The 27430-nt window shown below is 42.8% G+C and overlaps 1 protein-coding gene across 6 annotated transcripts in view; it reads left to right on the top strand.

Annotated features, from left to right (window-relative positions):
• Positions 1–27430, top strand: part of phf6 (PHD finger protein 6) — a 54160-nt gene that overhangs the window by 17856 nt on the left and 8874 nt on the right. For all 6 annotated transcript variants that reach the window (XM_048544836.2, XM_048544838.2, XM_048544837.2 and 3 more), the window contains exons 3-8: positions 7560–7723; positions 9794–9895; positions 18010–18143; positions 18254–18300; positions 20919–21079; positions 25612–25755. In XM_048544836.2, the coding sequence (XP_048400793.1) occupies positions 7586–7723; positions 9794–9895; positions 18010–18143; positions 18254–18300; positions 20919–21079; positions 25612–25755 (726 nt within the window). In that variant the 5' untranslated portion in view covers positions 7560–7585. The remainder of the gene's footprint in view (positions 1–7559; positions 7724–9793; positions 9896–18009; positions 18144–18253; positions 18301–20918; positions 21080–25611; positions 25756–27430) is intronic.

The following is a 27430-nucleotide window of genomic DNA, read 5'->3' on the forward strand; positions in this document are numbered from 1 at the left end:
GCTTGGGGACCGCTCTGCAGAACACCTCCGCTTGGTTTGCAACAAACATCTGCACCTCACATTCCTCAGATGACAAGTCCATCATGGGCCTCCTGCAGTGCCACAACGAAGCCACCCGAAGGTAGCAAGAACAGCAACTCATATTCCGCCTGGGAACCCTGCAGCCCAATGGTATCAATGTGGACTTCACAAGCTTCAAAATCTCCCCTCCCCCCACTGCATCCCAAAACCAGCCCAGCCTGTCTCCGCTTCCCTAACCTGTTCTTCCTCTCACCCATCCCTTCCTCCCATCTCAAGCTGCACCTCCATTTCCTACCTACCACCTCATCCTGCCTCCTTGACCTGTCCATCTTCCCTGGACTGACCTATCCCCTCCCTACCTCCTCACCTGTACTCTCCTCTCTACCTATCTTGTTTTCTCTCCATCTTCGGTCCGCGTCCCCCTCTCTCCCTATTTATTCCAGTTCCCCCTCCCCATCCCCTTCTCTGATGAAGGGCCTCTGCCCGAAACGTCAGCTTTTGTGCTCCTGAGATGCTGCTTGGCCTGCTGTGTTCATCCAGCTCCGCACTTTGTTTTCTTAGCTGTTCATGTTCTTCACTGGTAAATTCTCTCATTGTAAACAAAACCCATTGAACTCGAGAAAGCCTTTCTCTTTCACTGCTTTGAAAGGAATCAGCATGACTACAGAAATACTTAGAAGTTAATCATTAGACTCCTTCAGATACACAACACCCATATACTCATAATTTTAAATTCAAAAATCCAAGCTGATATAAATATTATTAAAATATCTCTAATTCACACACCTTGCATCAGACAACAAAGGAACTTTGTATTGAGTTGAGATTTGGAAAGTATCACTGGGAAGACTATGGATGTGGATTCAGTGAAAGCATTCAAACAGGAATTGGATAAATAATTTAAGAAAATTTCACACCATTATAGAAAGAGCAGAGGAAAGCAAGATTAGTATGGTAGCCCTGCCAAAGAACATAGGGTGGAAGGGTTAAGTGATAAATCCCTGTGCTGTATCATTCTCTAGTTCTATGAAATGCTGTGGAAAGTGACTACTGATATTGGTGTAGGCCCTTTTGTGATATTGTTAGGCATTGAGTTATTTCTGTCTACTGCTACGTGTGGGCAATAACCATGTGTATTCATTTTTGGGTAATTTCACCCATGTTTATATGGCGTCATGATAAAATATCTCTGTCCCTCATGTAATGCATAATATTTCTAAAGCACACAGGCAGGTTGTGTAAACCTAAATGCAATTCTAAGTAAATATTGCGTTCTGTTTTACAAGTAATTGAGAATAATACATTTTATTGTACATATTATTTTTCTATTGTAGGTACGTCTATCAGACTGAAATAAGTAGATTGTGTGCTTAACCTAAGCGTTGAATGAAATTGATGTCTGATCTAATGGCCAGTCATTAGATTGACACTCCTGCTTCTAAGTATTTCTGGGCTTTTGTAGCGATAGTGTTTCAGCACAAGAATAAGACTTTAAGGTTCTGCTCAAGGTTTATTGCCATCTGCCATGCGTACTCATTCCACTGTTTCAATCCCTGTGCATCTAACGTTCTGCTCTTAATAACACATTTTTGATACCTTTGTTTGAACAAGAGATGTGATCATGGGCTTCAGATAGGTATGACAGGTCAGCACAACATCGAGGGCTGAAGGGCCTGTACTGTGCTGTTATGTTCTATGAACAATTCCACAAAAGACTACTACTTTTTAGTAGGAAATATTGCATATACCTAAGTTTCTGTTTATAAGTTATTGTCTCTAAAATAAAAAAGTAAATTTATTTTAAGAAGCGCTGTAAACTATTTGAATATATTAGGCTGTATAAAAATGTGAAATATTCCGTCCAATGTAACTTTCCTATCGGACGCAGACACACCCATTGTGTGATCCTGTTAGTTTGGACCAGCATTGAGACTGTGGTGATCTGTGTTGTTCTGAGTGCTAAATATCATAAAATTGAGTAAATATTACCGGAAAAACCCTAGCGTTTATATTGTATCATTCTTGATCAATTATCTCAAAGCATTCTGCAACTAATCATTTACTATAAGTGGAATACGTGTTTGTCGTGTAGGACATGTAGCAGCCATTTTTTAACATAGCCATAGAGATCAACAGTATAGTAAAATGCCTTGCAGTGAATCAAGTGTGCACCATTCAAAAACCGACAACTAACTATTCTAGTGCGGCCTCTTTTGGAATATTGCGTGCAGTTCTAGCTGCCCCATTACAGGAAGGATGTGGAAGCATTGGAAAAGGTGCAGAGGAGATTTACCAGGATGTTGCCTGGTCTGGAGCGCAGGCCCTATTCAGAAAGGCTGAGGGACTTGGGTCTGTTCTCATTGGAGAGAAAGAGGCTAAGAGGGGATCTAATAGAGACATACAAGATGATCAGAGGATTAGATAGGGTGGACAGTGAGAGTCTTTTCCTGAGGATGATGACTTCAGCTTGTACAAGGGGGCATAGCTTCAAATTGCGGGGTGATAGATTTAAGTCAGATGTTAGAGGCAGGTTCTTTACTCAGAGTGGTAAGGGCGTGGAATGCCCTGACTGCCCAATGTAGTTAACACAGCCACATTAGGGGCATTTAAACAGTCCTTGGATATGCATATGGATGATAATGGGATAGTCTAGGGGGAGGGGCTTAGATTAGTTCACAGGTCGGCACAACATCGAGGGCCGAAGGGCCTGTTCTGCACTCTATTGTTCTATGTTCTAACAGTGTGGAGCTGGAGGAGCACTGCAGGCCAGGCAGTGTCTGAAGAGCATGTTATTTTTTTCAATCCATCTTCTCCCACCTTAAAACAAAATGCTCCCAATCTTGAAATCCTTAATTCATTATCTTTCCTATAACAGTGACCTGGTCTGGCCTTAGTACCCCAGAAGAAGCTTCGCAAACATCTTGTACAACCTCAATGTAACACCCTAGTTCCTACAGCCATATATCTGAGCTATGAGTACAAGCATGCTAAATGCTGCCTTAACCACGCTATTGGTATGTGATGTGAGCTGCAAAGAATTATGTCCTTCAACCCATAGGCATCTCTGTTCCACAACACTACCCACAGCCCTACTTTTAATTGTGTAAGTCCTGCCATGTTTGTTTTACCAAAATGCAATACCTCGTATTTATTCAAATTAAATTCTATTTGCCTCGCTTTAGCTCATTGACCCAATTGATCAAGATCTCTTTCTCATCTTAGATGCTCTTTGTCACTGTCCACTATGTCACCAATTTTGGTGTCACCCATAAACTTATGAACAGAGCTTCTATATTCTTATCTAAATAATTTCTATAAATGACAAACAAAAGTGGCTTGAAGATTTGTAGCTCGGACGCTGGTTGTAGATGTTTGTGTATTCGCAAAGTTGGGAGGTTTGATGGCAGACATTTTGTCCCCTCATTAGGCGACATCCTCAGTGCTGTGGAGCCTCCTGTGAAGCGCTGTTGACTTGTGCTGTTTCAAATTCATATGGTCTGGTTTTTACTGCTTCCAGTAGGTGTCAGTTCTGGCTATGCGTTGTAATGGTTGGTGTATTGGGTCTAATTCCATGTGTTTTTTGGTGGAGTCTGCAGATGAATGCCAAGCCTCCAAGAAGTACCTTGCTGTCCTCTTATTTGGCTTGTCCAATGATAGTAGTGTTGTCCCAGTTGAAAGTGTGGTTTTTCTTGTCTGTCTGTATTGAAATGAAGGGCATCTGCTTGTTGTTTACTTGCAGATAACAAACTTACCAACAGAGGGAGTGGGACCCCACACCTCAGCTAACAAACAGAGTAACCAATACACTATGGGACCTATGCAAAACAGGACAGATAACAAAAAGGCAACCAGAAGATTTGACGGGCTGTCCAAGGTCCACAAGCCTGACATACCCCTGAGACCAAGTGTGGCTGTACCAGGAGCCCCATCTCCCAAATTAGCAAAGGAGCTACAACAAAACATTAAAATCTAATCCGTAGTTCAAGACACTCCATACAATCAACACGAATTCCTGGACAACATCAAGAACACTAAATAGGCAAAGAAGAAGTGATGATCTTGTTTGATGTAACAGCATTGTTTACAGAAATTAACAAAAACCTAGCCGAAGAAACTATAGCTAACCTATGAGACTAACGCAACAGATTACAATATGAGAAACAGGTCAACAAACACTGCATGCTCAAACTATTGGACTTAGGCTTAACAACACACTTTACATTCAACAGCAAGATATATGAGCAGATCAACAGGACTCCCATGCTCGCCGATCTCTGGACTGATAGCTGAGGCAGTCATACAAAGATTGGAGCAAACAGCCCTCCCACAGATCCAACCCAAGCACTGGATCAGATACATGGACAACACTTGTAGTTATGAAAAGGACAGAAATTGAGAAAGCTCACTGACTCATCATACTCAGGGTTCACATTTAAGGTTTTTGAATAGATTTGTATGTTGGCTTGTGGGTGTTGTGGTTGGTTGGATCACTGTTCCACAGACATTTCATTACCCTGCTGGGTAACATGATCAGTGCAGCCTCAGATGAAGCACCATTGTGTTTTTCCACCTGGTTTTTAAACTCTGGAGTCCATTGAGCTGGATTACCTCACTTCCAGTTGTCCTTTGTAGATTCTAACTTTTTTTTAAGTGGCACTCCATCAACAAACACATTGAATTAGACCCTGTGAACGAGCCACAGAAAAACAGAACCGGAAGTGGTGCCATACACCCCAACAAACCGAGGCATATAAATAACACGCCACGCAGAGCCAATGCTTCACCAGAGGTGCACTGATGATATGTAGCAAGGTGACAAAACGTTTGCAACCAAATCTGCCAATGCGGCGAGTATGTCTACAACCTCAAGCTATGAATCTTCTCAAACTTTAAATGTATGGAATCTTTTCGAGTGAAGCTAAGAAACAGCAAGGCTACTAGACATTGGTAGGAGTTGTTTAGAGGCCACCAAACAGTGATGTTAAGTGGGGCATGGCATTGAACAGGAGAAGAGAGAAGTATATAACAGCAACACTGTTATAATAGATGACTGCAACTGGGTAAATTTAATAAGCACTAATGCTGAGGATGGGCTTCTAGAGTGCGCTAGAGATGGTTTCCTAGAGCAGCATGTTGAACCAACTAGAGGATGGGCTATTTTACATCTAGTATTATATAACTAGCCAGGGCTAATTAATAAGTGAGCAAAAGAACTTTTAGGAATGTGTGACCACAATAACATTTCATATTACAGTGGGGAAAGTGAGCAATCCCACATATCTGGCAGCAGGTTTAAGACCTGACTTCGAAGGGGCATTCCATTTGCTGTTCTGATTCTGTTCTTAAATGCTAATCTCACAGGACATGTACTCTAATGTGGCGTGACCTTACTGTTTTCCCCTCATGAGTCTTGCTTTAGCTTGCTTAGTGGTATGTCTAGATTCCATATTTGGAGCATTGATTGCAGGTGTGTACTTAAATGTTTTCATTTTCTGTAACTTTAATATCTAAACGGATATCTAATCTTGTTAAGCTGATTTAAATATTTTTTGTGGTTTCTTGTTATGAACAAGATCTTAGTGGTCATTCTGACTTGTCATTATAATGGCCAAAAGACGTCAAAAAACAAATTGCATACACTATTTTAAAGGGTAACTAGCAATTTTGAAATAGATGTTTGGTCATTTTAATAACTTCATTCAGATATTCAAAAAGATGGTAATATTTTTGTACTCATTCATGAAACGTGAGCATTTGTTGTCTTATCCCTTGTTGTGCTTATAAAGGTTGTCACCTAGAACTGTCCCTTTAGTGTAAGTACAACCTCAATAGTGCCAGAAAGAACATTCAACTGTAGGAGTAAGAGAAGATCATTTAGCTTGTCAAACCTGCCCCGCCATTCTACAAACTCATCTACCCAAGGTTTCAGCTCTTCATAGCCTGCAACTCTCAACATTTGCAGAAATCTTCAGTGATCTAGCCGCCTCAACTTTATGGGGAGAAAAATTTCAGATATTTGTGACCCACTGAGTGATGAAATTCTGTCCTATCTCTGAAGTGTCAGTGCTTTAACTGAGCAACAGAAGAAGTGTAGCAATATATAGATAAGCTGCAGAGCTGGGCTGAGAGATGGCAAATGGAGTTTAATGCAGACAAGTGTGAGGTGATGCACTTTGGTAGGAGTAACCGGAAGGCAAAGCGTTGGGCTAATGGTAAGATTCTTAGTAGTGTAGATGAGCAGAGAGATCTCGGTGTCCATGTACACAGATCCTTGAAAGTTGCCACCCAGGTTGACAGGGCTGTTAAGGCATACAGTTTTAGCTTTTATTAATAGAGGGATCGAGTTCCGGAACCAAGAGGTTATGGTGAAGCTGTACAAAACTCTGGTGCGGCCGCACTTGGAGTATTGCGTACAGTTCTGGTCACCTCATTATACGAAGGATGTGGAAGCTTCGGAAAGGGTGCAGAGGAGATTTACTAGGATGTTGTCTGGTATGGAGGGAAGGTCTTACGAGGAAAGGCTGAGGGACTTGGGGCAGTTTTCGTTAGAGAGAGGAAGGTGTAGAGGTGACTTAATTGAAACATATAAAATAATCAGAGGGTGGATAGGGAGAGCCTTTTTCCTAGGATGGTTATGCCACGCACGAGGGGGCATAGCTTTAAATTGAGGGGTGAAAGATATAAGACAGATGTCAGAGGTAGTTTCTTTACTCAGAGTAGTCAGGGAATGGAACGTTTTGTCTGCAACGGTAGTAGATTCACCAACTTTAGGTGCACTTAAGTTATCATTGGATAAGCATATGGACGTACGTGGAATAGTGTAGGTAGATGGGCTTGAGATCGGTATGACAGAGTTTGGCACAACGTTGAGGGCCGAAGCGCCTGTACTGTGCTGTTATGTTCTATGTTCTAATGTATTTCCATACAAGGATGTTGCGGTGCTGGGTGGGGAACTTGCAGTTGATTGCAGTCCCATGTATCTGCTGCCCTTGTGTCTCTAGATAGGTGATTGAATTTCTGCAGCTCATCTTGTAGATGGTACACACTGCAGTTAGTTGATGTTGGTGAAAGGAGTGGATGCTTGTGGTACTAACCAAGATGGCTATTTTGTCCTTAGTGGTGTCAAGTTTCTTTTGTTGGAACTGCACTCATCCTGATTAAATGAGGAGTATTCAATCACACTCTTTTACTCACACCTTGTCGATAGTAGACAGGCTTTGGGGAGTCAGGCGAGTTACTCACCAGTATTCCTAGTCTCTGACCTGTCTTTGTACTGTAATATTTATATGGCTACATGAGTTCCATTTATGGTCAGTGATAATCCCCAGGATGTTTTTGGGATGAATCATAATTGTTAGTAACTGTAAGCATGAAGTCCTTCTCTCGTAATAGTTTTGATCTTTTAAAAATTGGTAACACCAATGTACTTTCAGCATGATATAACACATGTTCCATATGGTGCTTAAACTATAAATATGTTACTTAATCTTGCTTGGCCATTCCAATCATTCACAGTATTTGTTTTATACTATTTAAAGATTCCACTTTAAGGCCAATTTCAAAGATGGCAACTGATTCTAAGGGGAAGAGGAGGGGGTCGAGACAACCGAAATGTGCTTTCTGTAAACTCAATAAAGAGGAGCATTGCGGCCAGTTGTTAGTAGCCCAAAGCCAGAAGATGGCAGCACATCACAAATGTATGGTAAGTGAAGAGAAGCAGCAATCACTTGAAGTCTGAAGCTATTAGGTTGACAATGATATTTTCTTCAGATTCCTCTGCCCTCTTCACTTGAAGTTGATAATTCCCAAATATTGTTGGTGCTAGTGAATCACTGCTACTCTACTCAATGGGCATTAGTGAATGAGTCTGGATAGGCAGGTGCTGATGGTATTTGGCCAAGATTTATTCTTATTCTTTCGTAGATTAACTTGGAATTGTTTGTATCAGTCCCTGGTGTGCGTAATTTTATCCCACTGCGTATCACGTTTACCCACTTATCTGGGTAGAAAACAAAAAAAAAGTGGCTGCACCCATGGAGTCATCAATAATCATCATTCTGTAATGAGTGATTTCTAGCTATTACTTAGAACATAGAACATAGAACAGTACAGCACAGAACAGGCCCTTCAGCCCACAATGTTGTGCCGACCATTGATCCTCATGTATGCACCCTCAAATTTCTGTGACCATATACATGTCCAGCAGTCTCTTAAATGACCCCAATGACCTTGCTTCCACAACTGCTGCTGGCAACGCATTCCATGCTCCCACAACTCTCTGCGTAAAGAACCTGCCTCTGACATCCCCTCTATACTTTCCTCCAAACAGCTTAAAACTATGACCCCTCGTGCTAGCCATTTCTGCCCTGGGAAATAGTCTCTGGCTATCAACTCTATCTATGCCTCTCATTATCTTGTATACCTCAATTAGGTCCCCTCTCCTCCTCCTTTTCTCCAATGAAAAGAGACCGAGCTCAGTCAACCTCTCTTCATAAGATAAGCCCTCCAGTCCAGGCAGCATCCTGGTAAACCTCCTCTGAACCCTCTCCAAAGCATCCACATCTTTCCTATAATAGGGCGCCCAGAACTGGATGCAGTATTCCAAGTGCGGTCTAACCAAAGTTTTATAGAGCTGCAACAAGATCTCACGACTCTTAAACTCAATCCCCCTGTTAATGAAAGCCAAAACACCATATGCTTTCTTAACAACCCTGTCCACTTGGGTGGCCATTTTAAGGGATCTATGTATCTGCACACCAAGATCCCTCTGTTCCTCCACGCTGCCAAGAATCCTATCCTTAATCCTGTACTCAGCTTTCAAATTCGACCTTCCAAAATGCATCACCTCGCATTTATCCAGGTTGAACTCCATCTGCCACCTCTCAGCCCATCTCTGCATCCTGTCAATGTCCCGCTGCAGCCTACAACAGCCCTCTACACTGTCAACGACACCTCCGACCTTTGTGTCGTCTGCAAACTTGCTGACCCATCCTTCAATCCCCTCGTCCAAGTCATTAATAAAAATTACAAACAGTAGAGGCCCAAGGACAGAGCCCTGTGGAACTCCACTCACCACTGACTTCCAGGCAGAATATTTTCCTTCTACTACCACTCGCTGTCTTCTGTTGGCCAGCCAATTCTGTATCCAAGCAGCTAAGTTCCCCTGTATCCCATTCCTCCTGACCTTCTGAATGAGCCTACCATGGGGAACCTTATCAAATGCCTTACTGAAGTCCATATACACCACATCCACAGCTCGACCCTCATCAACTTTTCTAGTCACATCCTCAAAAAACTCAATAAGGTTTGTAAGGCATGACCTACCCCTCACAAAGCCGTGTTGACTGTACTTAGATTGGAAAATTCTGCTTTTTCACTCTACAGGATCTTTCTTGTCCAAATGCTAAATAAATTCATAATCCCCATGTAAAAGTTGGAAAACCGAAAGAACAGCAGATCCTGTAAATTAGGGACTAAAACAGAAGTTGCTGGAAAAGGCCAGCAGGTCAGGCAGCACCTGTGAAGAAAAAAATCAGTTAATGTTTCGAGTTCAGTGACCCTTCCTCAAAGACCCAAAACTTTAACTCTGCATGTTTTTTCACTTCACAGATGCTTTGAGACCTGCTAAACTTTTCCAGCAACTTCCAAATTTTACAACAAAAGCAGAAGTTTTGTAGTGTGTAGCCATATACAATCAGTTGATCTTTTGAATTTGTGAAATTTGTCCTGAAGAGTGCTGATATACTACTTTCTGTTTTCTTCCTATTTCTAGCTATTTTCATCTGCTCTGGTGACATCGCATTCTGAGAATGAGACTCTTGGTGGCTTCTTGCTTGAAGATATCAAGAAGGAAATAAAAAGGGGAAACAAGTTGGTACGTAGCGTTTGCTGTTTGACATTTAGTGGCAGAGGCAGCGGGTGATGTTCAAGGTTGTTTTGTTATTGGAGCCTGTGTCCAGTGATGTGCCGTATGGTTTGTTGCTATGACCTTTGCTGTTGCGTGCATAAATGAATTTAGCAAGTTTGATCAGTGTGTTTGCAGATGACACAAAAATAGTGAGGAAGAAAGCTTGAACCGTGGGATAGGATAGACTGGCTGGCCAGCTAAGCAACATGGTAGCAAAAGGAATTTAAAGTTGATAAATGAGGCGATTCATTTTAGGAAGACTAACAGAGAAAGAGTACATGATTATTGGTAGGATCCTGGAAAGTACAGAAGATGGAGGGACTTTTTGCAGATCCACAGATCTCCAGACAGAACAGGACAGTGTAAAGAAGGCATAATGGATACTTGCCTTTATTAATGCATGTTGAAGCATTGAAACAAACGCAAGAAAGTTACGATGGAGCTGTGTATGAAAACATAGTACAGTACAGGGCCTTTGGCCCACGATGTTGTGTCGATCTATTATCCTACAAAGGTCAATCTCCCCTGCATTTTACTATCCTCCATGTGCCTATTCAAGAGTCGTTTAAGTCTCTAAAGTATCTGACTCCATTACCACTGCCGGCAATGCACTCCACTCTGTGACAAACCTACCTCTGACATCTCCACTATACCTTCCTCCAGTCTCCTTAAACTATGGTGCTTCATAATAGTCATTTATGTCCTGGGAAAATGTCTCTGACTGTCCGCTCTATCTATGCCTCTCACCGTCTTGTAAACTTCTTTCAAGTCACCTCTCATCCTCCTTCGCTCCAATGAAAAATGCCCTAGCTCCCTCAACCTATCCTCATAAGACCTGCCCTCGAGTCCAGGCAGCATCCTAGTAAATCTCCTCTGCACCCTTTCTAAAGCTTCCACATCCTTCCTGTAATGAGGTGAGCAGAACTGAACACAATATTCCAAGTGTAGTCTAACCACAGTTTTATAGAGCTTCAGCGTAACGTCAGGGAATTGAGTTTGAGCCTTGCCGATGAAAGCCAATATACCATATACCATATGCCTTCTTTATAACCCTATCAACTTAGGTTGCAATTTTGAGGGATCTATGGATGTGGAACCCAAGATCCCTGTGTTCCTCCACATACCAAGAACCCTGCTATTAACCCTATATCTTGCATTCAAATTCAACCTTTCAAAATAATCACTTCACACTTTTTGGGGATGAATTCTATCTGCCACTTTGCCAATAATACGAAGGTCGGTGGAGTTGTGGACCGCGTGGAGGGCTGTTGCGTGTTGCAACTGGACATTGACAGGATGCGGAGCTGGGCAAACTTAACCCACCCTTCCACTTCCTCATCCAAGTCATTTGTAAAGATCACAAAGAACAGAGGTCCCAGAGCAGATCCCTGTGGAACACCACTGGGCACTGAGCTCCAAGCTGAATATTTTCCATCTGCCACTACCCTCTCTTCTATTGGACAGCCAGTTTCCCCTCAAAGCCATGCTGACTACTTCTAATCAAACTGTGTTTTTCCAAATAATCATAAATAGAACAAGAACAAAGAAAATTACAGCACAGGAACAGGCCCTTTGGCCCTCCAACCCTGTACCAATCGAGATCGTCTGTCTAACCCAATCATCTACTTTCTAAGGGTACGTATCCCTTTGCTCCCTGCCCATCATGTATCTGTCCAGATACATCTTAAAAGACACTATTGTGTCTGTGTCAACCACCTCTGCTGGCAACGTGTTCCAGGCACCCACCATCCTCTGCATAAAGAACTTTCCACACATCTCCCATAGATTTTCCTCCTCTCACTTTGAACTCATGACCCCTAGTAATTGAGTCCCGCACTCCGGCGGGGTAGAAAGCTTCTTGCTATCCAACTTGTCTATACCCCTCATGATCTTATAGGCCTCAATCAGGTCCCCCCTCAATCTCTGTTTTTCTAATGAAAATAATCCTCAGCTCCTCAACCTTTCTTCATAGCTAGCAACCTCCATACCAGGCAACATCCTGGCGAACCTCCTCGGCACCCTCTCCAAAGCATCCACATCCTTTTGGTAATGTGGCGACCAGAACTGTACGCAGTACTATCTCTCAGAATCCTCTCCAATAATATGCCCACCACAGAAGTAAGACTGACCGGCCTATAATTTCCAGGATTATCCCTATTCCCTTTCTTGGACAAGGGAATGACATTTGCCACCCTCCAATCTTCTGGCGCTACTCCAGTGGACAGTGAGAATGCAAAGATCATTGCCAAAGACACAACAATCTCTTCCCTCACTTCCCATAAAAACCTTAGGTATATCTCATCTGGCCCAGGGAACTTATCTATCCTCCTGTTTTCCAAAATCTCTAGCACATCCTGCTTCCTAACAACAACCTGTTAAAGCATATCTTCCCGCTTCATGCTGTCCTCTCAAATGTCAGGGTGCCTCTCATTGGTGATTACTAAAGCAATGTATTCACTGAGGACCTCCCCTACCTCCTCTGACTCGACACACAAGTTTCCTCCACTGTCTTTGATTGGCCCTACCCTTACTCGGGCTATCCTCTTGTTTCTCATGTAATTATGGAAAGCCTTGGGGTTTTCATTGATCCTACCCTCCAAGGTTTTCTCGTACCCACTTCTTGCTCTCCTCAGTCCATTTTCCATTTCCTTCCTGGCTACCTTGTAGACCTCTAGAGCCCTGTCTGATCCTTGCTTCCTCAACCTTAAGGAAGTTTACCTCTTTCTCTTGACTAGATGTTCAACATATCTTATCATCCAAGGCTCCTTTCACCTTACCATCCCTTCCTTGCCTCAGTGAGACAAACCTATGCAGCATCTGTAGCAGCTGCTCCCTAAACAACCTCCATGTTTCTCTCGTGCATTTCCTGGAGAACATCTGATCTCAGTTGGTGCTCCATAGTTCTTGCCTAAAAGCATTGTAATCTCCCCTCCCCTAATTAAATACTTGCCCATACCGTCTGCTCCTATCCCTGAACATGACTGCGTAAAGGTCAGGGAGTTATGATCACTATCACCGAAATGCTCTCCCACCAAGAAGTCTGACACCTGACCTGGATTTGGTGCTTGGCAACAAACCAATATGGCCTCCCCTCCAGTTGGTCTATCTACATATTGGGTCAGAAATCCTTCCTGGACAAACCTGTCAAAAATCTGCTTCATCCAAACTGTTTGCACTTAGCAGGTTCTAGTCTATATTTGGAAAGTTGAAGCCACCTATTACTTCTGCACCTTTTCAAAATCTCTCTCCCAACCTGTTCCTCAGTGTCTCTGTTGCTGTTGTGGTGGGGTCAACAGAAAACTCCCAATAAAGTGACTGCGCCTTTCCTGTTTCTGTCTTCCACCCATACTGACTCAGTGCACAAACCCTCCTCTACGACCTCCCTTTCTGCAGCTGCGATACCAGCTAGGACTCAAGAGCCATGATGTGGAGATGCCAATGTTGGACTAGAGTGGACAAAATCAGAAATCACAGACACCAGGTTATAGTCCAACATTTATTTGAAATTCCAAGTTTTTGGAGCACCTAATGAATGTTGTGGGCACCATTGCAACGTAGCTGCAAGGGGATCAGGAGATAACAGTGAACAGGAGACATGAGTATGCAAGTGGACTGGGAAATCAGGTTACTAGTAGATCTCAAGAAAAGGAATTTGTTGAAACTAAGTTTGTTTTACAGGCAGTTTGTGGTAGAGTCCACTATAGAATAGGCGATTCTCGATTTAATGATCTGTGATGAGGTAGACCTGACTAGAGAGCTTAAGCTGAAGGAACCCTCGAAGGGCAGTGGCAATAATGTGATGGAATTCATTCTGGAGTTTGAGGGAGAAGCTAGAATCAGATGTAATGGTATTAAAATTGAGTAAAGGTAACTACAAATAGAAGAGGGTGTAACTGGTCAGAGTTGATTGGAAGGGGAGCCGAGGAGACAGGGTGGTAGAGCAACAACGGCAGGTATTTCTGGGGCAAGTTTGTGGGGCACAGTAGAAATTCCTACGAAGGAAGTAGAAAAGTATTACAAGGAGGATGAGGCAACCATGGCTGACAAGGGGCATCAAAGACAGCATAAAAACAAAAGTAAAAACATATAACATGGTGAAGATAGTGGGAGGCCTTTCAAAGCCAGCAGAGTATAACTTTAAAAAAAAAGTACTAACTGGGGAGAAAATGAAATATTAGGGTAAGCTAGCTAGTAATTTTAAAGATTTTTTTTAGATGAATGATAATGTAAGAGGCAAGAGTTGAAAATAAGGCTGGAGAAGTAGTAATGGACCACAAAGAAATTGTGGAGGCATTGAATAGATACTTTGCATCAGTTTTTATCGTGGAAAGACATCAGCATATCAACTCGGAGAGTCAGGAGGGAAAGATGAGAGTAGTGGTGGTGGAGAATCTGAAAGGGCTGAATGCATCACCCAGACCAATAACTACATCCCAGGGTTCTGAAGGAGAAAGCTGAGCAGATTGTGGTGGCAATATTGCTGATCTTTCAGGAATCCCAGGCCAGGGAGGATTCCAGAGGACTTGACAATGACTAATGTCACATCCCTGTTTAAAAAGTGGGGGAGTTGGAAGACAGGAAACTATCGGCTGGTTAACCTGATTTTGATTTTTAAGATTTTGGAGTCCATTATTAAAGATGAGATTGCGGAGTGCTTGGAAGTGCCTGGTAGAATTGGATGCAGTCAGCGCAGCTTCATCAAGGGAAGGTCACACCTGACAAATCTGTTAGAGTTCTGTGAGGAGGTAACAACGAGTTAGACAGTGGAGAGCCAGTGGATGTGTATTTGGATTTCCAGAATGCCTTTGTCAAGGTGCTGCACAGGAGTTAAGATCCCATGATGTTAGGGGCAAGGTTCTGGCAGGGAGAAAGGATTGACTGATGGGCGGAAGCCAGAGATTAGGCATAAAGGGATCTTTTTCAGAATGGTGACCAGTGTCCAGTGGAATTCCGCATGGGCCAGTGTTGGGACGATCTGAACAAGGGCACTGACGGTATTGTTGCTAAGTTTGTCGATGACACAAAGATAGGTGAAGAGACAGGTAATTCTGTGAAGCTGGGAGGCTGCTCCTTGAACATGTTGGAGAGTGGGCAAAGATGTAGCAGATGGAATACAGTATGGGAAAGTGAGAGATTATACGCTGGTAGGAAGTAGAGACACAGACTATTTTCTATATGGGGAAAGGCTTCTGATGTCGGAATCTTACAGGGACTTGGGAGTCCTAGTTTGGAATTCTCTTAAAGTTCGATTCAGTTGGCAGTTAGGAAGGCAAATGCAATGTTGATATTCATTTTGAAGTGCCTAGAATACAAATGCCAACATGTACTACTGAGGCTGTATAAAGCATTTGTGATACCGCATTTGTAATATTATGAGCAGTTTTGGGCCCCATACCTAATGTTAGAGGGGGTCCAGAGAAAGTTTACTACAATGAAGGGCTTATTATATGAGCAGTGGTTGAGGACTGTGGGTGTGTACTTGGAGTTTAGAAGGATGAGGAGGGATCTCATTGCAAATGCTGAATGACTGACTGGATTAATCAACACCAGGAAAGGCAGGATTGATCAGGGATAGTTAACATGGATTTATGAGGGAGAGATCCTGTCTGTGATTTTTAGAAAAGGTGACTAAATGTACTGATGACGTTAATGCAATTTGCCTGGAACAAAGGTAGGAGTCTATGGGATCCAAGGCAAGTGGGCAACTGGATCCAAAATTGGCTTACAAATAAGAGGCACAGGATGATGGTGGATGGTTGTTTTTTTCATTGGAAGCCAGCAACCAGCAGTATATCACAGGGTTAGGTGTTGGAATCCTTGCTGTTTATGTATATTAACAATTTGGTTGTGAATGTAGAAGGTACAATTAGTAAGTCTGTAGATGACACAAAAATTAGGCTGATTGATAGTGAGGAAGATGGACCCAGGCTGTAGCCTGATAGCAATCGGATGATAAATTGGGCACAGCAATGGCAGATAAAATGTAATCTCTATAGGTGTAAGGTGATGCATTTTGGGAGGTCACTTGAGGAAAGGATGTACAAGTGGTCATTCCCTCAGGATTACTGAGGAAAGTGGCCTTGCAGAATGAGTCCATAGATCCTTGAAGGTGTCAGCAGGGTGATGAAGAAGGCATATGGGATGCTTGCTTTCATTAGCCGGGGCACAGAAAATAGCAGTGTGGAAATCTTGTTCCAACACCATATGTCATGAGAATGATGGTCTCTTTGCGATTCCTAGACTCTTCAGGTTCTTAACCAATATTTTTGGTCTGGAATTTTTAAACCAAACTCTTTACAATGAACTTACCTATTTTTAACAATTCTCAACAAAACAAAACAAAGGAACTTAAATGCTGGAAATTAGAAACAAATTGGTTCAGCCACAGATGGAATACCTCATGTACTTCTGGTTTTCACGCTATCAGAAGGATGAGGGTGCAGCAGAGATTCACCAGGATGTTACCCGGGAGTGAAAAGCATCAGTTATGAGGAGAGACTGGATAGGATGGATTTATTTTCCTTGGAGCAGAGGAGGTTGGGGGCGGGAAGGGGGGGGAGTATGAGGTACACAAAATTGAGAGGTATAAAATTGAAACCCGTCTGGTTCACTAATGTCGTTTCGGGAAGGAAACTGCCATCCTTACCTGATCTGGCCTACATGTGACTCCAGACCCACAGAATTGTGGTTGACTCATAATTGCCACCTGGGTGATTTATGGGTGGTCAAAAAGTACTGGCACAGGCAGTGACACCCTCATCCTATGAAAAAAAATTGAGCTATGGTCCATTTGCTCATTTGCCCCCCTACAGCCTCTGCTGTTGTCCACACAGCCATCAAGAATCTCAAACCTGTCAGACGAGTGAAGCTCAAGAGTTGCAGCTCCTTGAGCACTATCTCCTGGATCTATCTACCTAGCTTGCTTGTAGCCATACCCTCCTGTCTCTAACCATTGATTGAATTTGAGGTTGTTAATCTAAGGGGTGGGACTGCCTCCTGAAACAGACCGTTCAGGTAACTCTCCCTCTTCCCTGATGTGTCACTGTGTTTGAAGCTCAGGTGCCGGCTCAACAACCCTGAGCTGCAGCAAAACAACAGTTTCACTGAATCCCAAAATATGTGACAATAATAAATCAGAACAAAACAAAAGATGTGGTCTTTATGAACCACAGTAAGGCTCACTAGCTCTCACGCGATGCAGGTACAACATATTGCCTGGCCCTGCATTTCATTAGCCTCTCAAGGGAGAGCAAAATGCAGAATTACAGACCCATCGGCCTAGCATCAGTAGCAGGAAATATACTAGAGTATTACAAAAGATGTGATATTAGAACATATGATTGGTGAGTCTAGAATCATGGGACACTGTTTCAGAATGTAGGGTAAGTCATTTAGAACTGAAATGAGGAAACTTGCCACAATAGAATGATGTGGGGCTAGATCATTATATGTATTTAAAAAAAAAAGCATCAAGTGGTATGGCGATAAAGCAGGAATGTGGGTTTGACAGAGAACACCAGTCGTCATGTTGAGTATTGGAGAGATTGAAAGGTGGAACTGCCTGATCTTGTTCCTAGTTTGTTTCTGCAGGCTCCCCTTTATTCACAGTACATATACAGAATTGGGCAGAATGATTGCAGAGAGGATGTTTCTCCTGATTGGTGAGTCTTCCCTCAAAGGCTAGTGAAACTATGGAATTCACAGAATTCCACAGAAGGCTGTGAAGGCCAAAATACTAAATATATTCAAGAAAGTGTTTTGGAGTATCAAGGTATTCATGGAGTAAAAGGTGAAAATGCAAATATAGTATTGAGATAGAGCATCAACATTGGTCATGTTGAATGATGGAGCAGACAAAGGGCCAAATGACCTTCTGCACCCAGTTTATGTTTCAGTATTTTGTTTTATAATTAACAGGTTATCCTGAGATCACTGAAGGTACTTGGTGGAAGTCTTTTGTTCTGGATAGCAGTACAAAGGGAAACTATTGGCCATTTGGTGATCAGATCAAATCCATACATTGTTACTCTCAATTGAACAATCGGTTAGTTGCACGTTAAAAAGTGTCTTTCCTTCTACAGAGCTGCTCTTGCTGTCACCGTCCAGGAGCAACTATTGGATGTGATGTGAAAACTTGTCGGAGAACATATCATTTTTATTGTGCAAAGCTTGACAAAGCCCAGATCAAGGAAGATGCATCACAGGGCATATATCTGTATGTACAGTTCATTGCTAGTTCTTTTTCAGATTTGTTTCTTGGACCATTCTCTCATATTCATGAGTTGACATGTTGATCTGTACTTTTTAAAATCCTTTTCTTGACAGGATCCTCTGTCAGAAGCACAAAGAAGGTGCTGAGGATTCCAGTGAAGGTAATTAATATGCAGGAAATCAGTCCAATTCATTGCATTTGACAGCTGCTAAATTTTCTTTTCTTTTAGTTTGTGATGGTTTTGTGAAGGGAAGGTCGTGCCTCACAAACCTTTATTGAGTTCTTTGAGAAGGTGACCAAACAGGTAGATGAGAGTAAACCGGTTGTGGTGTATATGGATTTCTGCAAGGCGTTCGGTAAGGCTCCCCACAATAGGCTCTTGTACACAATGCGGAAGAATGGAATTGTGGGAGATATAGCAGTTTGGATCGGAAATTGGCTTGCTGAAAGAAGACAGGGGGTGGTAGTTGATGGGAAATGCTCATCCTGGAGACCAGTTACTAGTGGTGTACCGTAAAGGCCAGTGTTGGGTCCACTGCTGTTTGTCATTTTTATAAATGACCTGGATGAGGGCATACAAGGATGAGTTAGTAAATTTGCAGACGACACCAAGGTCGGTGGAGTTGTGGATCGTGACGAAGGATGCTGTAGGTTACAGAGAGACATAGATAAGCTGCAGAGCTGGGCTGAGAGGTGGCAAATGGAGTTTAGTGCAGACAAGTGTGAGGTGATGCATTTTGGTAGGAGTAACCAGAAGGCAAAGTACAGGGCTAATGGTAAGATTCTTAGTGTAGATGAGCAGAGAGATCTCGGTGTCCAGGTACATAGATCCTTGAAAGTTGCCACCCAGGTTGATAGGGCTGTTAAGAAGGCATACATGTGGGAATCTTTTAAAGACAAGTGAAGAATAAAGATGGGAAGTTTGGATAACAAAATGAATTTGAGAGCTTAGTCAAAAACAAAAAGGAAGCAGATGCAAGATTGGCTTGATGGTAGGGGACGCAGGATTGTTTTTCGGACAGGAGTCCTGTGACCAGCAGTGTTCTGCAGGGATTGGTGCCAATGTGGCTGAAAGACCAGATGATGGTTGAACAGAGGGAGGAGCTGAAGAGTTTGAACTGGGGTTTTGGGCTGTTTCTGATAGAGGTTTGGCTTTTGATGTTGCAGCATGAAGCTTCCTACCAACTTCTGATTATCGGCTGTTGGAAACTTACTTACGACTTAAAGAATAGAAACTATCACTGATTTCCTTCATGAGCTGAGAAGTTGGCCCTGTCTATCTTCAGAAAATCAACCAAGAAACAATCATGTGTGCCCGTGCAACAACACATTGTCAAAATTGCTTAAATAATCTGGCCAGTTTTATTCTCTTTTATCCCTTAACTCTGTTTTGTGTGATTGGGGGCTGAAAACAAAGGTTTTGGGGCTGAAATCAGAGACATCAATTAGATTGTTGTTTAATTTTGCTTTGCTTAAGTTACTAAGTCTTTTCATTTCAGATACAGAACTAGTGGCTAGAATTGATTATTCAGAGTCTCTAGTTATTTAGAAAGTCTAATTAGGAACCATTAGAATCCTATTTGATGGTCTTTGAAGGGTTTAAGTATGATGTGTAACAAATACAGATGTAGGAAAGCTCATTTGATTTGGCTGTCTCTCAGCGTTGTAACAATAATAGTTTCTGAGGTGGCGCAGTGGCTCAATGGTTACTGCTGCTTTCTCTCAGTGCTAGGGACCCAGTTGGTTCTAGCCTCGAGTGACTGTGCACACTCCACACAGACATTCTCTTTGTCTGTGTGGGTTTCCTCTGGGTGCTCTGGTTTCCCCTCTAAGTCCAAAGATATGCAGGTTAAGGATTTGGCCATGGTAAATTGCCCTTTAGTGTCCAAGGATATGTGGGATAGTTGGGTTAGCCATAGTAAATGTAGAGTTACATGGATAGGGTTGGGGCTGGTTCTGGATGGGATGCTCTTTGGAGGGTTGGTGCAAACCCAATGAGCTGAATGGCCTCTCTCCACACTAGAATTTTTATGAAATATTTTGGAAAGAGTCAACAAAGTGAGCATTGGACCCATAGAATGAGAGTCTGGAGAATCAGTGGAAAATGTGGACAGGAGCAAAGCTAAGATGACAGATGCTAGAAATCTGAACCATGTTGAAGGCTGCTGAATTCCTGCAGAATTGTGTTCTGGAAAATATGGAGATAGATTAATTGAACAATTATTTTGCATCAGTTTTCACTAAAGATTGGAGAGGCAATGGCCTAGTGGTATTAGCCCTGGACTGTTAATTCAGAGACCCAGATAATGCTCATCCCATGAATGAATCTTAAAAATGTAAAAAAGGTGTAAGTAACATCACGAGTGGAACAGACCAAACTAAAAGGAAAAAGGTGCAAGGATACAGAATAGGTTTCACATTGTAAAGGTTTAGAAGACTAAATTGTTTTTAAGAAGCTGAACTAATCGCTGACCAAATCAGAAATTGCTGAAAAAACTCAGCAGATCTGAGCATCTTTGGAAAGAAAGCAGAGTTAAGTTCCTGGTGACCCTTGTCTGCAATTATTCATGGTTGGGAAAATGTGCTAGAGAAGGGGTGGAGCTGGGGAATGGAGGAGGAAGAGTAAATGATAGGTGGAGATGGAGCCCGGAGAGAGAGGGGAAAAACAGTGGCACAGACAGAGGAATGTGTAGACGTCAGCCTGGGACAATGAATAGCTGCTAATGGGCACTATTAGTGTCTGAGCTAATTGTTATGTTCTGCTGGTGTTGCCTACAGATGGATTTCAAGGAAACCTGAGTGAGTGTTCCACAGGCCCTCGCAAAGGTGCTCAGAGAGCACACAGAGAGAAACGGAGAGCTCCAAACTCAAAAGATGAGTCGGATGATGCTCTGTCCACATCCTCTCAAGGGAAAGATGAAACTAGTTGCAGTTCCTACGTGAGTAATGGAATAATGTTGAAAAAGTTGTTTTGCTTTTCCCTCCCTATTTTCTCTTCCTTTATAATTATTTACAGATGTCCAGTTTCATTGGAAGCCATTTATTCTCTCAATTTTCAGAATCCTTGCTGCATAAAGAAGTTTCACCCCTCATTCCACTGCATCTCTTGCCCAATCCGCAATTGAATCCTTACTCCTGTATAAAACCATAAGACGTATGAGCAAAAATTAGGTCGTTCAGCCCATCGAGTCTGCTCCATCATTCAATCATGGCTAATAAGTTCCTCAACCCAATTCTCCTGCTTTCTTGATAATCAAGAACCTATCTATCTCAGTCTTAAATGCACTCAATGACCTGGCCTCCCCAGCCTTCTGTGGCAGTGAATTGCATAGATTCACCACTCTCTGGCTGAAGAAGTTTCTCCTCCTCTCCATTCTAAAAGGTCTTTGCTTTACTCTAAGGCTGTGCCTTCGGTCTAGTCTCTCCTACCACTGGAAACATTTTCCCAACATCTGCTGTGTCCAGGCCATTCAGTATTCAGTCAGCTTCGGTTAAGTTCTCCTGCTCCCCCCCACCCCCCCATATCTTTCTAAGCTCCATTGAGTATAGACTCAGAGTCCTCAAACATTCCTCGTACATCAAGCTTTCCATTCCTGGACCATTCTCGGGAACTTCCTCTGAACCCGCTCCAGGGCCTGTACGTCCTTCCTGAGATATGGGGCCCAAAACTGCACACAATACTCCAAATGTGGCCTGACCAGAGGGTTATAGAGCTTCAGGAGTACATCCCTGTTTTTATATTCAAACACTCTCAAAATAAATGCCAGCATTACATTGCCTTCCTAACTAGCTACTCGACCTGCGAGTTTGTCATGAGAATATCCTGGAATAGAACTCCCAAGCCTCTTTGCACTTCAAATTTCTGAATTTTCTCTCAGTTTAGAAAATAGTCTATGTCTCCTTTTCTTACCAAAGTGTATGATCTCACACTTTTCCACATTGTACTCGGCTCATGAAACAATCTTTCTTTGTCTTCTCTAAGACTCATAACCATGTGCACTTGAAATCTCACTTAAATCTCTTGTTACAAGGAAAACAATCCCAGCTTCTCCATTCTGTCCATGTAGCTGAAGGGTATCATTCTTAGGTCTATTCTTCTAATCTCCTGTGCGTTGTCTTAAGAACCTATCACCTTGAACTGGAGGAGTTTCTTGAGGACAGTTTTTTGTGACCCTTTTTGATTTATTTATAACCTAGACTTTTGGTTTATGGGAAGCAATTTTTAAGTCTTCAAATAATGCAAAATTTGGAAGCGTTGTGAATTTCACGGAGGATAAAAGGACATTTCGGATACTTACAAAGTTTCACAGCAAGGTGGTTCAGCGGTTACCGCTGCCTGACAGCATCAGGGACTTAGGTTTGATTCCAGCCTTGGGTGACTGTGTCTTTGTGAAGTTCTCCCTGTATCTACATGGACTTCCTCTCACAGTCCAAAGACAGATGAAGTTCAATCTGGAGAAATGTGAAATGATTATTGGGGAGCGTGGTGACCAGAACTGGATGCAAAACTCTAGTTGTGACCAAACCACTGTTTGATAAAGCTTCCGTATTCCCTCCCTGCTTTTGTACTCCATGTTTCTGTTTATGAAGCCCACGATCCCATATACTTGCTCACCAATCCCAATTTGTTTTCTCTTCCTTCAAAGATCAGTTTGTATAACTACCCCCAAGGTCTTTGTCGCCACACACACTTTAGAACTGGGCCATTAGGTCCATTATGTCTCGTCCTATCCTTTTTGCCAAAATTTTTCACCTTGTACTTGTCTGCATTAACTTCCACGTTTTCATTTGTAGAATGCAAGGAATTATCCATCCCTAGATGCCCCTGCAGCTCATTTGGCATAGACAGACAGACAGACAAATACTGTTCAGAAGAGTTCTACCACTTTTCTGTCCATTCTGCTCCCTCATTTCCTGTTGCTATTGATGGTGGTGTCATCATTAGTTTGTAACTACTCCAAATTAGGTGCCATTAGTAAGATGTGAAATTTTACTTGCTCCCGAGTACAAACACCGAATCACCGAATTGTTGCATTACAGAATATGGCCATTGAGCCCAGTGTCTGTGCAGTTCTCCAAGTGCATAGTTCACTCAGTGCCATTCTCCTGACTCTCCTCCCCTCCTAAGTCAGCACCTTTCAAACTCATGTCCACTTTCACTGAGAAGGATAAGGGCAGCAGATATGTGAACACCACCAACTTGAAGTTCCCCTCCAAGCTACTCACTTATCCTGACTTGGGAAATGGTTGCTGTTCCTTCAGTGTCACGTGAGCAAGTTTTTGAAATTTTCTTCCGAATACAATGTGCGTCTACCAACAGCACATTGATTACAGTGGTTCAAGAAAGCAACTCACCATCATCATCTTCAGGGCAACTAGGAATTGGCAATCAATATTCTTGCAGCCAGCAATGTTCTACCCTATGGATGAATTAAAAGAAAAATCTCCTCTTGGCCATCTTTGCTCCAAGAAAAGCAGTCCCAACTTCTTCAATCTACCTTCAGAACTCAAGGACCTCACCACCGGATCCATTTTTGTAAATGTCCTCCGTACTGTTTACAGTCCTGTTAAGGCGTAATGGGTCTGGTTTGAAGCAGGTTCCGCCTGACCTAGGATAACAAAGTGTGGAGCTGGATGAGCATAAAAGCTGACATCTCTAGCCTCGATCCTTCATCAGAAAAGGGGGATAGGGGGAGGAGACTGCTTTGCAGAACAACTGCACCTCCCAGTTGCGAACCATTTTAACTCCCCCTCCCATTCCTTAGACGACACGTCCATTGTCTCCTGCTGTGCCGTAATGATGCCACCCGAAGGTTGCAGGAACAGCAACTCATAGTCCGCTTGGGAACCCTGCAGCCCAATGGTATCAATGTGGATTTCACAAGCTTCAAAATCTCCCCTCCCCCCATGCATCCCAAAACCAGCCCAGCTTGTACCTGCCTCCCTAACCTGTTCTTCCTCTCACCTATCCCTCCCACCCACCTCAAGCCGCACCTCCCCTTCCTACCTAGTAACCTCATCCCGCCCCCTTGACCTGTTCCTCCTCCCCGGACTGACCTATCCCCTCCCTACCTCCCCACCTGTACTCTCCTCTCCACCTATCTTCTCTTCCTTTATCCATCTTCCGCCTCCCCCTCTCTCCCTATTTATTTCAGAACCCTTTCCCCTTCCCCTTTTCTGATGAAGGGTCTAGGCCCGAAACATCAGCTTTTGTGCTCCTAAGAATCTGCTTGGCCTGCTATGTGCATCCAACTCCACACTTTATCTTGGATTCTCCAGCATCTGCAGTCCTCGTGCTCCCTCCCCAGACACGAGTCCAGTCGATTAAACTTCATATTCTATGCTCACGAGGACATGGTAATGGGAGTAATCTTGATGTTCTGCTTTCTAATTTCCTAACTCCATAAAATCTAACAGAAACTCTCCCCTCTTTCTATTTGCGGCTCTGTATTACGTTCTTTACCTTGGCCTTGGAAGCAATACATTTAATGAAGCATCTGATCACCTGACTGTGGAATTCTGTCAATGTTAGTTTTCTACTCTTCCTTGCCTCCCGTCCTGGTCTCAAACTTTACCGTGCCTGTACTCCCCCAAGTAACTGCCACCCTCACCAGTAACTAGAATGAAAAGCTAATTTGCACACAGGATGGTCTCTGACGACTGCTGTGTTGCCTGTATGACTGTTTTACACTGCATGGAGATCGATATTGCTTCTGTGCTTGTATGCTCTCAACCTAAAGTGTGACCACCTCCTGAATGGACTATCCATGCAGTATTTGACCTCCTGGATGCACAACAGTGACTCCATCTCCTAGTAGAGTTCCAATTCCCAGAGCTCCAGCCTGTGCAGTGGCAGCATGTCCTGCAGATGTGTTCATCTAGGATCCGTGGCCCATCCGCCACAATTCCCATGCTATAGGATGTATGTTCCACTTGGTTGAATTGACCTATCCTATCATAACTTTTTAAAACCTGTTGATTGCAAATAGAATAATTTAATTAGCATTCTTTTTTCCTCACTGGCTTCTTCACCTGTACAAAACAAGGGTCAATTATTGGAAGCTGTAAGAGGTAGAAAAAGAGCATTACCTCCTTCTCACCAAGCTCCCTTCCTTATCAAAGTCTCACTACATTCAGTGCTCAGCTCAGATGAGGCAGCACTGAGGTGGGACTGTTTTCATCTCTTCTCAAAAAAACTACTGAATTCAAACTTCTGAAAACCAGTTTTGACCATCCACTTCATTAGCGAGCTGGAACTAATCTCTGAGTTTAGGTTATCCGTTTAAAGGCTGAGATGAACCCAGTTTATCTTCACTCTGTCCTTTTGTATTCTGCTCAGTATAATCTTGTCTCTTCCTCCCTTGCACCTTCTCCCACCATCCTACCTCTCCTCTGAAACCCCAAACTGTATTATGTTTGTAATTTTGTCTTTGTTTTTGTCCTTGCTTTGCATGTGTGTTCTCCTTTGTAGAGGGAACGGTCTCCTCACTGCAGTAGTCCCACAATTACTGGTCCGAAATGTGGGTTTTGTCATGCTGGAGATGAAGAAAATGAAACCAGAGGAAAACTCCACACGTCAAATGCTAAAAAGGTTGCCGCACATTACAAATGCATGGTAAGGTGATTGAATCTGTTGGAGGCACTTTGGGTATTGGCACTGAAGATATTGCACGAGGTGAAATGTGTTTTTAGCCCGTCTTTGTGCCCAAGCTTTAGAGTTCTACTCGTCAAATTAGTTGTATATCGCAGGATTCCTATCATTAGGTTTTGCGTAACTCATGTTACATATGAGTTGACTAGAGCAATACATTTCTCCGCCAATTGTGGAAAATTCAGGTCAGATTGTCAGAGATATACAGCACGGAAACAGACCCTTTGATCCAAGTCGTTCATGCTGACCAGATATCCTAAATTAACCTATGATGTGGAGGTGCCGGTGTTGGACTGGTGTGGAGAAAGTCAAAAATCATATGACTCCAGGTAATAGTCCAACAGATTTATTTGAAAACATGAGCTTTAGGAGCCTCAGTCCTCCAGGTATTAGTGAGAGAGGTAGTATCAGACACCATTTATGAGTAAAAGATCAAAATGTCACAACGCTTATGAGGATATATGAAACAAACCTAAGGGGGCTGTTAAGTCTGTAATGGGTGAAAAGATTTTAATTGATTAATCTGTATATGTAAATCCTTGAATTTCTTTGAAGTCACTGTCCTGAGAAAATAAAGATTTTCAGTTTAAAGAAGAGGTCAAACAGTGCATGTTCGGTGTGAAGCCTTGTTTAGAATCTTTGTTTTACTTTGGAGTCAGATTGGCTTTATTTCTCAAGTAGGAGTTTATGACATGCCACATTGTCTCTAAATTGTGTGCTTTTTGAATAAATGGAACATATCCGCAAATACAAATTCACCCCAAAGTGGGGGGTGGGTGGGTGCGTGTGTGCATGCGCTGTTATGGCAGCCTGTGTGGTAACAAGGCCTGTTGTGTGGGGAGCTGGGACATGGCAGAGTTTAGGCCCTAAAGTTATTGAACTCCATTTTGAGTCTGAAAGGCTGTAGGGACCCCAAGCCACAAATGAGGTGTTGTTCCTCCAGCTTGCATTGAGCTTCACTGGAACACTGCAGCAAACCAGAGACGCAGATGTTGGCCATGGAGCAGGGTGGTATGTTAAAGTGGCAGGCAACGGGTAGTTAAGGGTCTTTTTTGCAAGCAGAACATCGATGTTCTGCAAAGCGGTTGCCAAGTTTTTGCTTCGTTTTCCCAGTGTAGAGGAGTGCACACTGTGAGCAGCGGTTGCAGTAGACTAGATTATGGCTAGATCTACAAATTAATTTCTAAAAAAACTGACTGCAATGATATTTGTGCCTTCTCAATGAAATTCTCAATTGGTACTGTGTTGTGGTATCACACTGGTTAAATCAATGTTGGTGTCAAACTACAGCAACACGAAGCATGGAGAATACACAAGTGTTCAAATATCTGGCTACATTTCGAGGTGGCAGATGGAGTTCAACCTGGATAAATGCGAGGTGATGCATTTTGGAAGTCGAATTTGAAAGCTGAGTACAGGATTAAGGATAGGATTCTTGGCAGTGTGGAGGAACAGAGGAATCTTGGTGTGCAGATACATAGATCCCTTAAAATGGCCACCCAAATGGACAGGGTTGTTAAGAAAGCATATGGTGTTTTGGCTTTCATTAACAGGGGGATTGAGTTTAAGAGTCGTGAGATCTTGTTGCAGCTCTATAAAACTTTGGTTAGACCGCACTTGGAATACTGCGTCCAGTTCT

The sequence above is a fragment of the Stegostoma tigrinum genome, chromosome 15 (assembly GCF_030684315.1).
Source record: "Stegostoma tigrinum isolate sSteTig4 chromosome 15, sSteTig4.hap1, whole genome shotgun sequence".
NCBI classification, from domain to species: Eukaryota; Metazoa; Chordata; class Chondrichthyes; order Orectolobiformes; family Stegostomatidae; genus Stegostoma; species Stegostoma tigrinum.